At 44.3% G+C, this 12,034-nt stretch overlaps 1 protein-coding gene across 1 annotated transcript in view; it reads left to right on the top strand.

The window, feature by feature from the left end:
• The window catches only part of SH3TC1 (SH3 domain and tetratricopeptide repeats 1), a 51,488-nt gene extending 44,186 nt beyond the window's left edge, over positions 1 to 7,302 (top strand). Inside the window, exons 17-18 of the mRNA XM_056855130.1 lie at positions 4,940 to 5,136; positions 7,030 to 7,302. Of these exons, the coding sequence (XP_056711108.1) occupies positions 4,940 to 5,136; positions 7,030 to 7,287 (455 nt within the window). The 3' untranslated portion in view covers positions 7,288 to 7,302. The remainder of the gene's footprint in view (positions 1 to 4,939; positions 5,137 to 7,029) is intronic.
• The last annotated feature ends 4,732 nt before the right edge of the window (positions 7,303 to 12,034 follow it).

The following is a 12,034-nucleotide window of genomic DNA, read 5'->3' as shown; positions in this document are numbered from 1 at the left end:
CCACTTTTATTTATTCTTGTGTTACGAGTGTTAGGGCTGCTAAAATCAGACAATATTCTAGAATTAAAGGATTGAAAGTGGATGGAGAAGAGTTTAAAATGAAAAGTTATGTTGATGATGTGGTGCTGACAATTTTAGACCCCCAATTGTCGATGCAGCATGTAATAGAACAAACTGAACAATTTGGATCTTTTTTGGGGTATAAAAACAACAGGAAAAAGATGAAAATAATTATAAAAATTTTAATGGAAGAAGAAGAAAATATCAGAAATATCACAAAATGTATAGCAACGTCAGATCCAATTAAAGATTTGGGATTAAACTTGACTGGACAAAATGATACACTCTTTAATGATAACCATAAAGCAGTGTGAGAGAAAGATTTGCCGAGATGGTCCAAACATAAAATTTCACTTTAGGAAGAATTTCTACAATAAAAATGAATGTATTGCCAAAACTAAATTTTTTATTCCAGATGTTACCAATCTATATAAAGGGGGGGACTGGTTTGGCAGAAACAGATAAAAAGTTCATATGGAATGGCAAAAAGCCAAGAATCAGATTCAAACTCTTGCAAAATGAGAAAAAAAGAAGAGGACTATTTCCAAACAGCTGGCTTCGTTTGGATTGTGGACTGGATTAAAAATCTAGGGCAAAGAGCAGTAAAATTAGAAACAGCAGATTTGGAAGAAGGCTTACACAATTATCTATGGTTAAAAAATTATATGTGGTTAAAAATACAATACAAAATGGAAGCTACGTAATTAGAGATGGTCTGTTTAGAATTTGGGAGTCTACTCGAAGAACAGATAGTCCTTTAATATCACCATTAATGTCTCCCATAGGAGCATATTATGATAATTATGTGAGGAAAAACAATGATTATATAACATTTGAAGATATCTCCCCATCTCTTTAATCTCTACGCAAAACATATAATAAGGAAAACGGGATTAGATTTAGATGAAGATGGGAGTGAAAATTAGTGGAAGGACATTAACAATTTGAAATATGCAAATGGCACCATTTTACTGGCAGAAAATAGTGAAGACTTGAAATAATTACAGCTGAAGGTTAAAGCAGAAAGTTCCAAAGCAGGATTACAGCTGAACATCAAGAAGACAAAAGTATTGACTACAGGGGAATTACACAGCTTTAAGGCTGATAATGAAGAAATTGAAATTATTCAAGATTTTCTACTGCTTGGCTCCATCATCAATCAAAAGGGAGACTGCAACCAAAAATTCAGGAAGAGATTTGAGACTGGGAAGGGCAGCCATGAAGGAGCTAGAAAAGTCCCGGCATATAATGTATCAAGGCTAACCCTTACCCACTTTTAACAGTCTCGAAAAACTCTGAAAGATGGTTAAGGCAGTTGGGCGTGTTCTGTCTTCAGTAGTTTCCACTAACTTACATGGGGCAGATGTTCTGCTAACTGGTCTGTAATTTCACAGATGTTCCTGGGATCCTTTTGTGTTGTTGTGATATCACAATCCTGTGATAAGAGAGCTAGGTTTAGTAGGAAGTTGTTCTTAATGTTAGAAGAACAACAATTTTACATTTGGGTTCTTGAGGAATCCCTTGGTTGTATGCTATCTGGATCTGGTGGCTTGTTAGCTTTTACTTTGTCAGCCTAAGAAGGAGATCCATTGTCAGGTCTGTTTAAAGTAGTTCGGCAGAAATCCTCCCTGAATATAGCAGCTCCCGCTGTCATTTTCCACGCTGCAGACTGATTCGAATAATTCATAGAATCAGAATTATAGAGTTGGAAGGAACCACCAAGGTCATCAAGTCCAACCTCCTGCACAATGCAGGAAATTCACAACTACCTCCCCCCCACACCCCCAGTGAGCAGAAGATGGCCAAGATGCCCTCCCTCTCGTCATCTGCCTAAGGTCACAGAATCAGCATTGCTGACAGATGGCCATCTAACCTGTTCTTAAAAACCTCTATGGAAGGAGAGCTTACCACCTCCCGAGGAGAATTCATTTAGTTTCTCTGCCATCTCCCTGTTTTTCTTAAGCAACCCTTAATCTCTTTACCATCCATTGGCCCGACTACCTCCTTGACATCCTATATGTGTGATCCATGTACTGTGAGGCCTTAACATCTTGCCTGGCTCTCACACACAGTGCACAATGCAGTCCATTTTCCATGAGCAATGCGTGTGATGTGCATCTGTCTGCAAGCCTCATGCAGCAAGAAAGGGTGGACTAGAAGCTACGTAGATGATGTAGTGTTGATCTGTCAAGATCCAACGGCTTCTATCGAAACAATCAAACACGAAATTGACCGTTTCAGCAACTTCTCCGGATATAAGTTAAATACACAAAAGACCAACATGATTTTTTACAATCTGACCAACCAGGAAAAATCGAAGATCTAAGAACTCATCCAATGCTCAACTCCAAAGAAGAGTGTCAAATATCTAGGAATAAAAATCCCAACCGGAAATGACACTCTATTCAACGTGAACTACAGAGAGACATGGTCCAAAGTAGAGAAGGACTTAGACCGATGGAACAGGCTACAAATATCTTGGCTTGGCAGGATCTCTACAATCATGATGAACGTACTACCAAGAATAAACTTTCTGTTTCAAATGCTACCAATAGACATCAACAAAACACTAATCAATCAATGGCAGAGAGCTATTAACAAATTCGTCTGGAGAGGAAAGAAACCCAGAGTCAGGTTTGCGGTATTACAAGATGACACGGAGAGGGGAGAACTGTCATTACTAAACTTGCTTCTATACCACCAGGCGGCAGCGCTGGTAGCCATTACAGATTGGATTCTATACCCAGAAGATTGTAAAATCAGACTGGAAAAAGCCCCGCTAGGAAAAGGCTTTCATTACTGGCTATGGTCTAAAACTCCAAAAATCCTGCCCAAGTCTCTGCACCGGGATTCCATTACCTTCAATCTGTTGAAAACCTGGAACTCCCTGAGATGGATGCTTAGTTCGCATGTGTCAAAACTGATGTCACCAACTGAAGCATATCTGGATCTGGAAAGCAGGAAAATTAACGACTCCCTGACTTATGGAGGGCTTGTGAAGGAGGATGGCCAAATCAAAACTCTTGAGGAGCTAAAGGCAGAAAACATTAAAATAACATGGTTTGCATACCACCAAGTAATCCACGGACTAAAGACTGAATATAACCCCTCCGAGACACCCACAGTATTCGAACAACTGATAACCAAATCCCAAGATCACCTGCTCTCCAAAATCTACAAGATTCTGCTGGCCATGGAGACTGCCAAGGAACAAGTCAAAACGTGTATGATAAAATGGATGCAGAACTTTGGAGAAACGATCCCAATGCAAGAATGGGAGAGGATGTGGAACTCCGAAATCGAATTCTCAAAGTCCCAAGACGTCCGAGAAAACTGGTATAAAATGTTCAACCGATGGTATCTGGCACCCTCAGACTTACAAACAATGTACAAATCTAACCAAGCAAACTGCTGAAAGTGCTCTCGGAAACAGAAGGAACCTTTTACCACCAATGGTGGGCCTGCAAAAAGGCTCAGAAATATTGGAAGCGAAATACACACACAGAGATCCTGGAAATGCTTCAGGTGGACTTCGACTTACACCCAAAGTTCATGCTCTTGGGAACAGTCCCTACCCAGATACAGGCCATGCAAAAAGGAGTGTTCCAATACGTGGTGGCTGCAGCGAGAGTTCTATATGCAAGATGCTGGAAAAACAAGGAAACTCCAAAAATATCTGAATGGATCACAAAAATGATGGAATACGCAACGATGGCAAGACTGACTGACCTAATCCACGGCACGCAACTAGAAGAGCACCAGTAAAAGTGGTGACCATTTTACAAAAAATACGGATGAGAACTGGTCTAGGCCATCGTCAAACTGCAAGGACGGCGCATTTGGGGCTCCACCCAAGCTACAGCAGGAAGAATTTGCGATTTTCACTATGAGACAGACCAAATGTTCACTTATAGACAGACAACACTTCAAAACAAAAATTTAGCAATGAATTGTGTAGCTTTACATGAAGTACCGCCAGGCATAAAACTGGATGTGGGTTGAGGGACCACAACACACACGCCACTCCCCTATTCCCCATGCCTTACCCCTCCCTTTCACCCTTCACTCTCCAATATCTCAAAACGACCAATGATAACTGGGTGTTTTTTTTCTCTCTGTGGTTTTTATTGTTATGTAGACAGACCGTGCCGGGCACGGATACAAGACAAACTGTAAAATCTTCCCCATTTGCCTCTTCCCTATTTTCTTTTTTCTGTACCCCTCTTAAAAAACGAATAAAATCTTTAAAAGAAAGAAAAGAAAAGAAAGGGTGGACACAACTGCTCGGAAAACCTTGCTTTTTCAGGAAACGGGGAAAGTGCTGTTCAGCGGCCCATTCACACATGCAAATTATCCTTGGGCACTGCTGCTGTCTGTTGGTGAATGTGCATATTTGAATAAAGCTGAATAAGAGCCAAACTGCACATAACATCTATCATGCGATTGCCACGTGGACTTGCAGCAAGACGCCATAGGAAGTTAGGAACTCCATTCAGGAGTGCCATGGGGGTCCGATTTGGATCAGGACCACAGACAGAGAAGAGGGGTTCCTTCCTTCTTTCCCACACATTTTCCAAACATTCAGTGTACACGCAGCTGCCTGATGGGGCAAATAAAATGGTGCCAGGGAAGGCGGGAGTCTCTCTTCCACCTGCCCCAGAGTCCTGAACTGAATCAGACTCTGCAATCTTTCTGCTCCGAGTGCCTCTGGAGAACTCGCAGTTGGCATCCTGTTGCAAGTTCCCCTGTGGCCCTTACATGATAGCCGTAGTTTAGACCTAAGGCTTGCAGTTGATAGAAGGAGGCTAGTACTTTACAAAAATATTTTGTTCTCTTAGATTTCCATGCTGATTTTTTGTTTGTTTGTTTCCTTCGTTAGGGATGCAGTTAAATGAAAGAGTGGCATATCACCGCCTGGCTGTCGTCCATCATCATCTGGGGCACAGCGAGCTTGCCGAGCACTTCTACTTGAAAGCTCTGTCTCTCTGCCCTTCCCCTCTGGAATATGATGAGGAAGCGCTGTACTACGCCCAGGTCTACCTTGTTCTAGGAGACATAATTTTCTATGAACTGAAGGTGAGACACTAGAGGGGAACTGATATTTGGGTCCTGTTTTTACTCCGGAGAAAAGTGGGATAAAATGTTGTTGTAATATAAATACTTGAGCATGAAAAATATTTTTTCATCACTTTTAAATCGTAATATGCAGTTTTGCACCAGTAGGTGGCTGTATTGCACATAGGAAAAGGCGTGTAAGGGCTTCCTTAAAAATTAATGGACCCAATCACTTTGTTCACTGGTTGGACCGTTTTCTGCAGACTCGCAGTCTCTTTTCCATGTACCTGTCATTCCTTTCAAGGGCTTGGTGCACTGAGAGCTATAAGAGTTGTTTAGATCAAATGGGCTCATGGTGGCTTTCAATCCAGAGATGTCCTTTACCAACTTCAAATTGGTAACATACTTTTTAAAAACAACAACACATCAACATTGATGAGTTCAAGGAGGATGTCATATTTTATTTTTAACTTCTTGTTTTTGTTAAGGGTGTGTATTCGGCTAAAGCTGAACTGACCACCCCCCCGCCCCAAAAATACCTTTTCAGAATTTTTTTGGGGGGAGGAGCTACTGGTAAAAAAAAATGTTGGCAGTAAAGGGAGCCAAAAAAGCAGATCAGCGTTATTCGGGCTGCTTTGGCCTCACTACCATTTTTTCTCCTCATCTCCTCTTACTTACCTGAATTAGATCCATGCTGCCTGCAAGCTCAGCCCTCCATCTATGTTGGGACTGGTGCTTTTCAACTTGTTCATAAATGACCTGGATCTGGGGGTGAACAGTGAGGTGGCTAAGTTTGTGGATGACTCCAAAGTATTTAGGGTGGTTAAGACCAAAGCCGATTGTGAAGAGCTCCAAAAGAATGTTTTCAAAGTGGGGGAATGGGTATTAAAATGGCAAACGAGATTCAGTGTGAGCAAGTGTAAAGTGATGCAACAAATCACAAATAAATCACAACTTCATATATATACTGATGGGTTCTGAGCTGGCAGTGAAGACCAAGAGAGGGATCTTGGGGTGGTAGTGGATAGCTTGATGGACATTAACCCAGTGTGCATCTGCTGTGAAAAAAGCAAATTCCATGCTGGCCATAATTACAACAGGAGTGGAAGAGAAAACTGCCACCATCATACTGCCATTATACGTTTGGGGCAACCACACCTGGAATACTGTGCACAGTTCCGGCCACCACACCTGAACAAGGATACTGTAGAGCTTGAAAAAGTGCAGAAAAGAGCAACCAAAATGATCGGGGCTAGAGCAACTACCCTGTGAGGATTGGTTAAACCATGTAGGGTTGTTTAGCTTAGAAAAAAGATGAGTAAGGAGAGGTATGATAGAGGTCTATAAAATGATTCATGGTGTGGAGAGACAGGGAGAAGTGTTTCTCCCTCTCCCAAAATACTAGAACCTCATGGAAGCTGAAGGGTGGGAGATTCAGGACAGACAAAAGGAGGTACTGCTTCACATGGTGCACAGTTAAATAATGGAACTCCCTGCCACAGGATGTGGTAATGGTCGCCAACTTGGAAGGTTAACAAAGGACAAATTCATGGAGGACGAGGCTACTAGTCATGATGGATATCTGTTCCCTCCAGTTCTGGCAGTAGGCCTCTTTATATCAATTGCTAGGAAGCATGGATGAGAGGATGCTGTTGCAGTTATACCTGCTTGTGGGCTTCCTAGAGGCAATTGGTTGGCCACTTTGTGAACAGAATGCTGGAGCTGATGGGCCTTTGGCTTGATGTTCTTATGGAAGTAGAAGAACCAGCAAGTAAGAGTTTCCTGAAGGCCTCAGCAAGAGGTCCTTTTCCATCCCTGTGGTGACTGCCTGTAATAGTCCATGCTGGCCTACCAGTGTCTTCCTTCCCTCTCCTGCTAGCTCTGGCAGTTCACGTCTTTCTTTTGCTCTTTCAGGATCCTTTTGATGCCTCTGGGTACTACAACTTGGCTCTTGCAGCAGCCATGGAACTGGGCAACAAGAAAGCGCAGCTGAAGATTTACACCAGGCTAGCAATAATATACCACAACTTCCTGGTGGACCGAGAGGTCTCTCTTTCTTACTATCAGAAGGCCAGAGCCTTTGCAACAGAGCTGAACATTCACAGAATTAATCTGGCCCCTAATCAATGTCATACGAGAGCCGCATGGGCGCTAGTGAAGAATGTCAAGTGAGATTCTGACAATACACCCAGTTCCTGGTCATTGTATATGGCATGGCGCATGTACTAAAAGTGCATTACACAAACATCATTCCATTTTAAACTGAAAAGATGTGATTCTGCAAAGTCTCTAAAGGTTCACCCGTATGCTCTTTAATAAAATGAGTGCACAGAGCGATGTAGTAAGAAACAATCAGCATCTTCCAAGCAGATTCCAGAATGAATTAAGTGCTCATATAAGAAGATTCTTGAAATGTAATTACCTGCATGATTTAAGAAGCAATAAACATGCTGTGTAGTTAGCTGTACTACATCCTTTCAAAGGAACTTTGACTATAATCAAGAAGCCACAATCCTGTACACATTTTCTTGGAAGTTCTGTTGAACTTAATGGGGCTTACTCACAGGTAAGGGTGTATAGGTTAACCGTCTCTGTATAGCACTTTTAAGTATCACAGTCTTAAGCACTTCTTTTTCTTTAACTTCACTTTTATCGATTTTGTGACTTGAATGGCTTCAACAATGAGAAATGGGGCTAGTCTGGTTCCGAAAGTTAAAATTTTAAATGCATATCCTAAAGCTGGTTACTGCCAATAAAGTGTCAAAGTCCCATTGTCTTTGAAGTCCCATTAAGTTATCTGGAGGATGGAAGAAATGTGGCTCGGTGGGATCCTCCTCTGCCTCCCAGTGCCTTTTGGATTCTGTTGAGCCTGGTGTCCCTTTTGGAACATCTCTTGCAAGTAGGAGGGAGAGGGGGCAGGCTTTGGCGTGGGCTTCCCTCTGGCAGTGGCCCCAGCACACCTGTTTCAGTCAGAGCCCCTCTTGCCCATCCACCCACCCTTCATGAACAGTGGGGCAGTGGGGAGGGGGCTAGGGAGATGAGTGGCTCAGAAGCTGACCAAGCAAGGGCAGTTGTGCTGTCCACCTGGCTTTAGCTGGCTTCGTTTTTGGGTCAGTGGGCTTGGCTCTACCTGTTCCCAGTTTCTGCAGAAATGCTGGTGGCTTGGGAAGAAGGACAGTGGCTGGCCGTTTGTTACCCAGCGGTCAGTAGTCCAGCTGTACCCTTCCCTCCAGACAGATGCAGCCGGTTACCTCATTCTGGGCTCCCCTCGGCAATGGCTGGATTCCTGGCAAACAGCGTGCAAGAACTGTTAGCTGGATACTTGAATCCTCTACCTTTGAACCCCATTCCAGGACCACCAGTAAAGAAGGTGTTGAGATGAAGGCCCCAGTCTAATTCAAAGTGCCTTTCTCTGTCATCCTAACCATCGTCTTTATATCTAATTTTGAAGTGTGCCCCTGCCTGCGGATACTTAAAGCCGCAGATAGTGGGCACCCCCCCCAACAAAGGTTTCTGCAGACTTGGAATCCTAGAGTCGGAAGGGCCCATACAGGCCATCTAGTCCAACTCCCTGCTCAATGCAGGATCAGCCTAGAGCACCCTTGACAAGTGCTTGTCCAGCCTCTGCTTAAAGACTGCTGGTGAGGGGGAGCTCAACCACCTCCCTAGGTAGCCAATTACACTGTCGAACAACTCTTTTTACTGTAAAAAACTTTTCCCTAATATCTAGCTGGTACCTGTTTGCCTATAGTTTAAACCCATTATTGTGAGTCCTATCCTCTGCTGCCAACAGGAACAGCTGCATTTGGGTAGGAAAAATCAAATGCATAATTATAGGATGGGGGAGACTTGTCTTGGCAGTAGTGTGTGTGAAAAGGATATAGGGGTCTTAGTAGGCCATACACTGAACATGAGTCAGCTGTGTGATGTGGTAGCTAAAAAGGCAAATGCAATTTTCAACCTTATCAACAGAAATGTAGTGTCCAGATCACGCAAAGTGATGGTATTGCTTTGCTCTGGTTAGACTTTACCTAGAGTACTGTGTTCAGGTTGGGGCACTGCAATTTAAGAAGGATGTAGACAAGCTGGAACATGTCCAGTGGAAGGCAACAAAGATGGTGAGGGGTCTGAAGATCAAGTCCTGTGAGGAAAGGTTGAAGGAACTGGGTATGTTTAACCTGGAGAGGAGACAACTGAGGGGATATGATAACCATCTTGAAGTAACTGAAGGGCTATCATATAGAGGATGATGCATTGTGCAGGGAGTTGGACTAGATTACCCTCGAGGTCCCTACCAGCTCTGTGTTTCTGTGAAGTGAACTCACCTACTTGTGCACATGGTTCTTCCTTTTGATGCACCCAATCTTCACAATGATGGTGTCAATTATATGGCTGAACTTGCTGGGCCAAAGGAAAAATATTGTTTCCCAATGCATGGCTACTGAAACAGAATGGTCCCCCTCACCCCCAGGAGACATTTGGACACTGCCATGCTGTATTTGAGAGTGTCCTGGCTGCCTTCCCCTTCTGACTCCCTCCCCATGCACTCTTCAGACCTTTGGGGCAGTTTTCTGCCGTTCTCTCCTCCTCCTCTCCTGCTGAGCTTTCCTATTACAGCTCCTGACTCTCCAAGGATCTGGAACTGGAGTCCAGGAATGGCAGGCAGGCTGCCCTGGCATAGTGTCTGCCATTGGGTATAAAGCAGACCCAGGGGTGCTTGGATTCTGGGGTGCAAGTCTAGACAGGGCTGAACGGAGAGGCCAGAGTTGTACCCCCTACCAACTCTGGCAATGAAGCCAACTGTCCAAGCCCAATTCCCCTTAGCCGGAGACTCAGGGCTGGAGGTAGGAGCCCTGCCGGGGCACAGCCTAAGGGACTCCATGTCTGAGCTAAAGAAACAGGACCTTGAATCTCACCAGGTTTCCTGGTAGACCCAATTGAAGAGAGAATTTGACCCCTTCCAAGACGAATGGGGCCCTGACCTGGATGGCCCAGGCTAGCCTGATCTCGTCAGATCTCAGAAGCTAAGCAGGGTCAGCCGTGGTTAGTATTTGGATGGGAGACCACCAAGGAATACCAGAGTTGCTGTGCAGAGGAAGGCACTGGCAAACCACCTCTGATAGTCTCTTGCCATGAAAACCCCAAAAAGGGGTCGCCATAAGTCGGCTGCGACTTGACGGCACTTTACACACACACACAAGACGAATGGGAAAGCCATCATTTTGTTTTAGATTGCTTTTATAACTTTTTAAGACCCCTTCAGTGCCAAAGCCAGGAGAGCAGCAAGGCCTGGATGCACCACGGATGCTTCTTTCGTAGAGGCAAAGGGGAAAGGGAGTTGCCCAAGAACACCAGCTGAAGACCTGATTTTGTGGGATGTGGAAAGGGAGGGAGTGAGGTCTGCTGGTGCCCCTTCCTTTGTGGTGGGCTGTCTACCTCCTCCCAAATCCTGCCTGGGTCTAACCAAGGAGAGAGAAGGAAAAGATGAGTCAAGCAGAACTCGAGCCAGCTAGAACTGGAACTCCCCTTTGTCAGAAATCTGGGCACGTTCTCTTCCAAACTACGCGGCATTTCAAAGCAAAATTTTTTAAAATAAACGAAAGGACCTTTCCATGGAAGTTTGTTAGAGTTGTTCAGCAGATGCCCCTGCCTTCACGGAGGCTGAAGCCAGCTGGAGCATGTTACATTCACCTAGAACCAAAGGGTTGAGTTATGAACACAGCGAGTTTGCTTATTGGCGGATGCTCTTTTTTGTACTTTAACCCCGTAATGATCCATGACCGTGAAGTTCTAGGAAATATGGTAAAGTCCTGATAAATATGAAATTCTGCTAAGTGTGTTTATGCAATAATATAAAACTATCACAAACCTTCGGCGCGCTGAAAGTTTGTGGATGGGAAACGGCCTTTTTCAGATTCGGCCAGAGAGAGGCTTCTGAGAACAATCCCACCCTCAGGCACTGCAGACGAGCCAGAGTGCAAACAAGCAACATACTACAGGAAATGGTATTGCAATGAAGTCAGCGGCTGAATGTGCAACTGCTTCAAGCATGCTGCGCTTCTGAGCCAAGAGGAGGGAAGCCGAGTTGAGCAGGAGAGGAGCTCGACAGGGCCTGTTCCACGTCCAAAGGACAGAGAGGCCCCTAGCAGGCAGCGGGGCTGCTGCCTCCCCCCACCGAAGTGGATCCACGTGGGCAGAGGAGGGGGTGCGCTTCTTCTCCTTTGGATTTGTGAGCAAATTCAATGTGTTTGAATTGAATTTGTGAGCAGCCTCGAGCCCTGGGGAAAATGGGGTGCAAATATGTAAATAAATACATGCCTATTAGCTTCTCATAAATTATTTCTTGCTTGGTTTGACTTCTTAAATCCTGCCTCCAAGGTGGGTAACTGCAAAATGTCATTAAAATATAAAATCAATGTGGTGTTTGGAGAGCCCACTATAGTTAGCAGCAGGGATCACCCAGCTCAGTAAGAACTCAAAATGAATTTAGGAGAAGAGTGAGAAAAGGAGGTGGGAGGAAAGAAAACCATGTCTAACCAATAAGCAGATCGTTGCAAAACCTCGTACCTGATGTTTAAATATCAGTTATTTTAAATAAATAATTTACAATAAATCTTCCTGCAAATTGAGGATATCTGGGGGGAAATAATTTCATGACTGAGGTGCCAGTACCAAGGAGGCCCTGCTTCTCATCGCTACCCAACTTGCCCCTGAAAATGCAAGGCCTTGGTGGAAGACTTTGAGCGACATAGAGGCTCTTATTAAGAGCCGGCTGTCCTTTAAGCACCTGAGTCCCGGACCACTGTGGGGGTGTTCAAGGTTAGAACCCACACTCTGCATTGTGCCCAGAAGCAAAAGGTGTAGGCAATCTGGGCAGTTCTTGTGAAGCCGGCATCCGTCAGCAGTTCCTCCCAGATGG

The sequence above is a fragment of the Euleptes europaea genome, chromosome 9 (genome assembly GCF_029931775.1).
Source record: "Euleptes europaea isolate rEulEur1 chromosome 9, rEulEur1.hap1, whole genome shotgun sequence".
Taxonomy (NCBI): Eukaryota; Metazoa; Chordata; class Lepidosauria; order Squamata; family Sphaerodactylidae; genus Euleptes; species Euleptes europaea.
The sequence above is the reverse complement of the archived record's forward strand: the minus strand, read 5'-3'. Positions and strand labels throughout refer to the sequence as shown.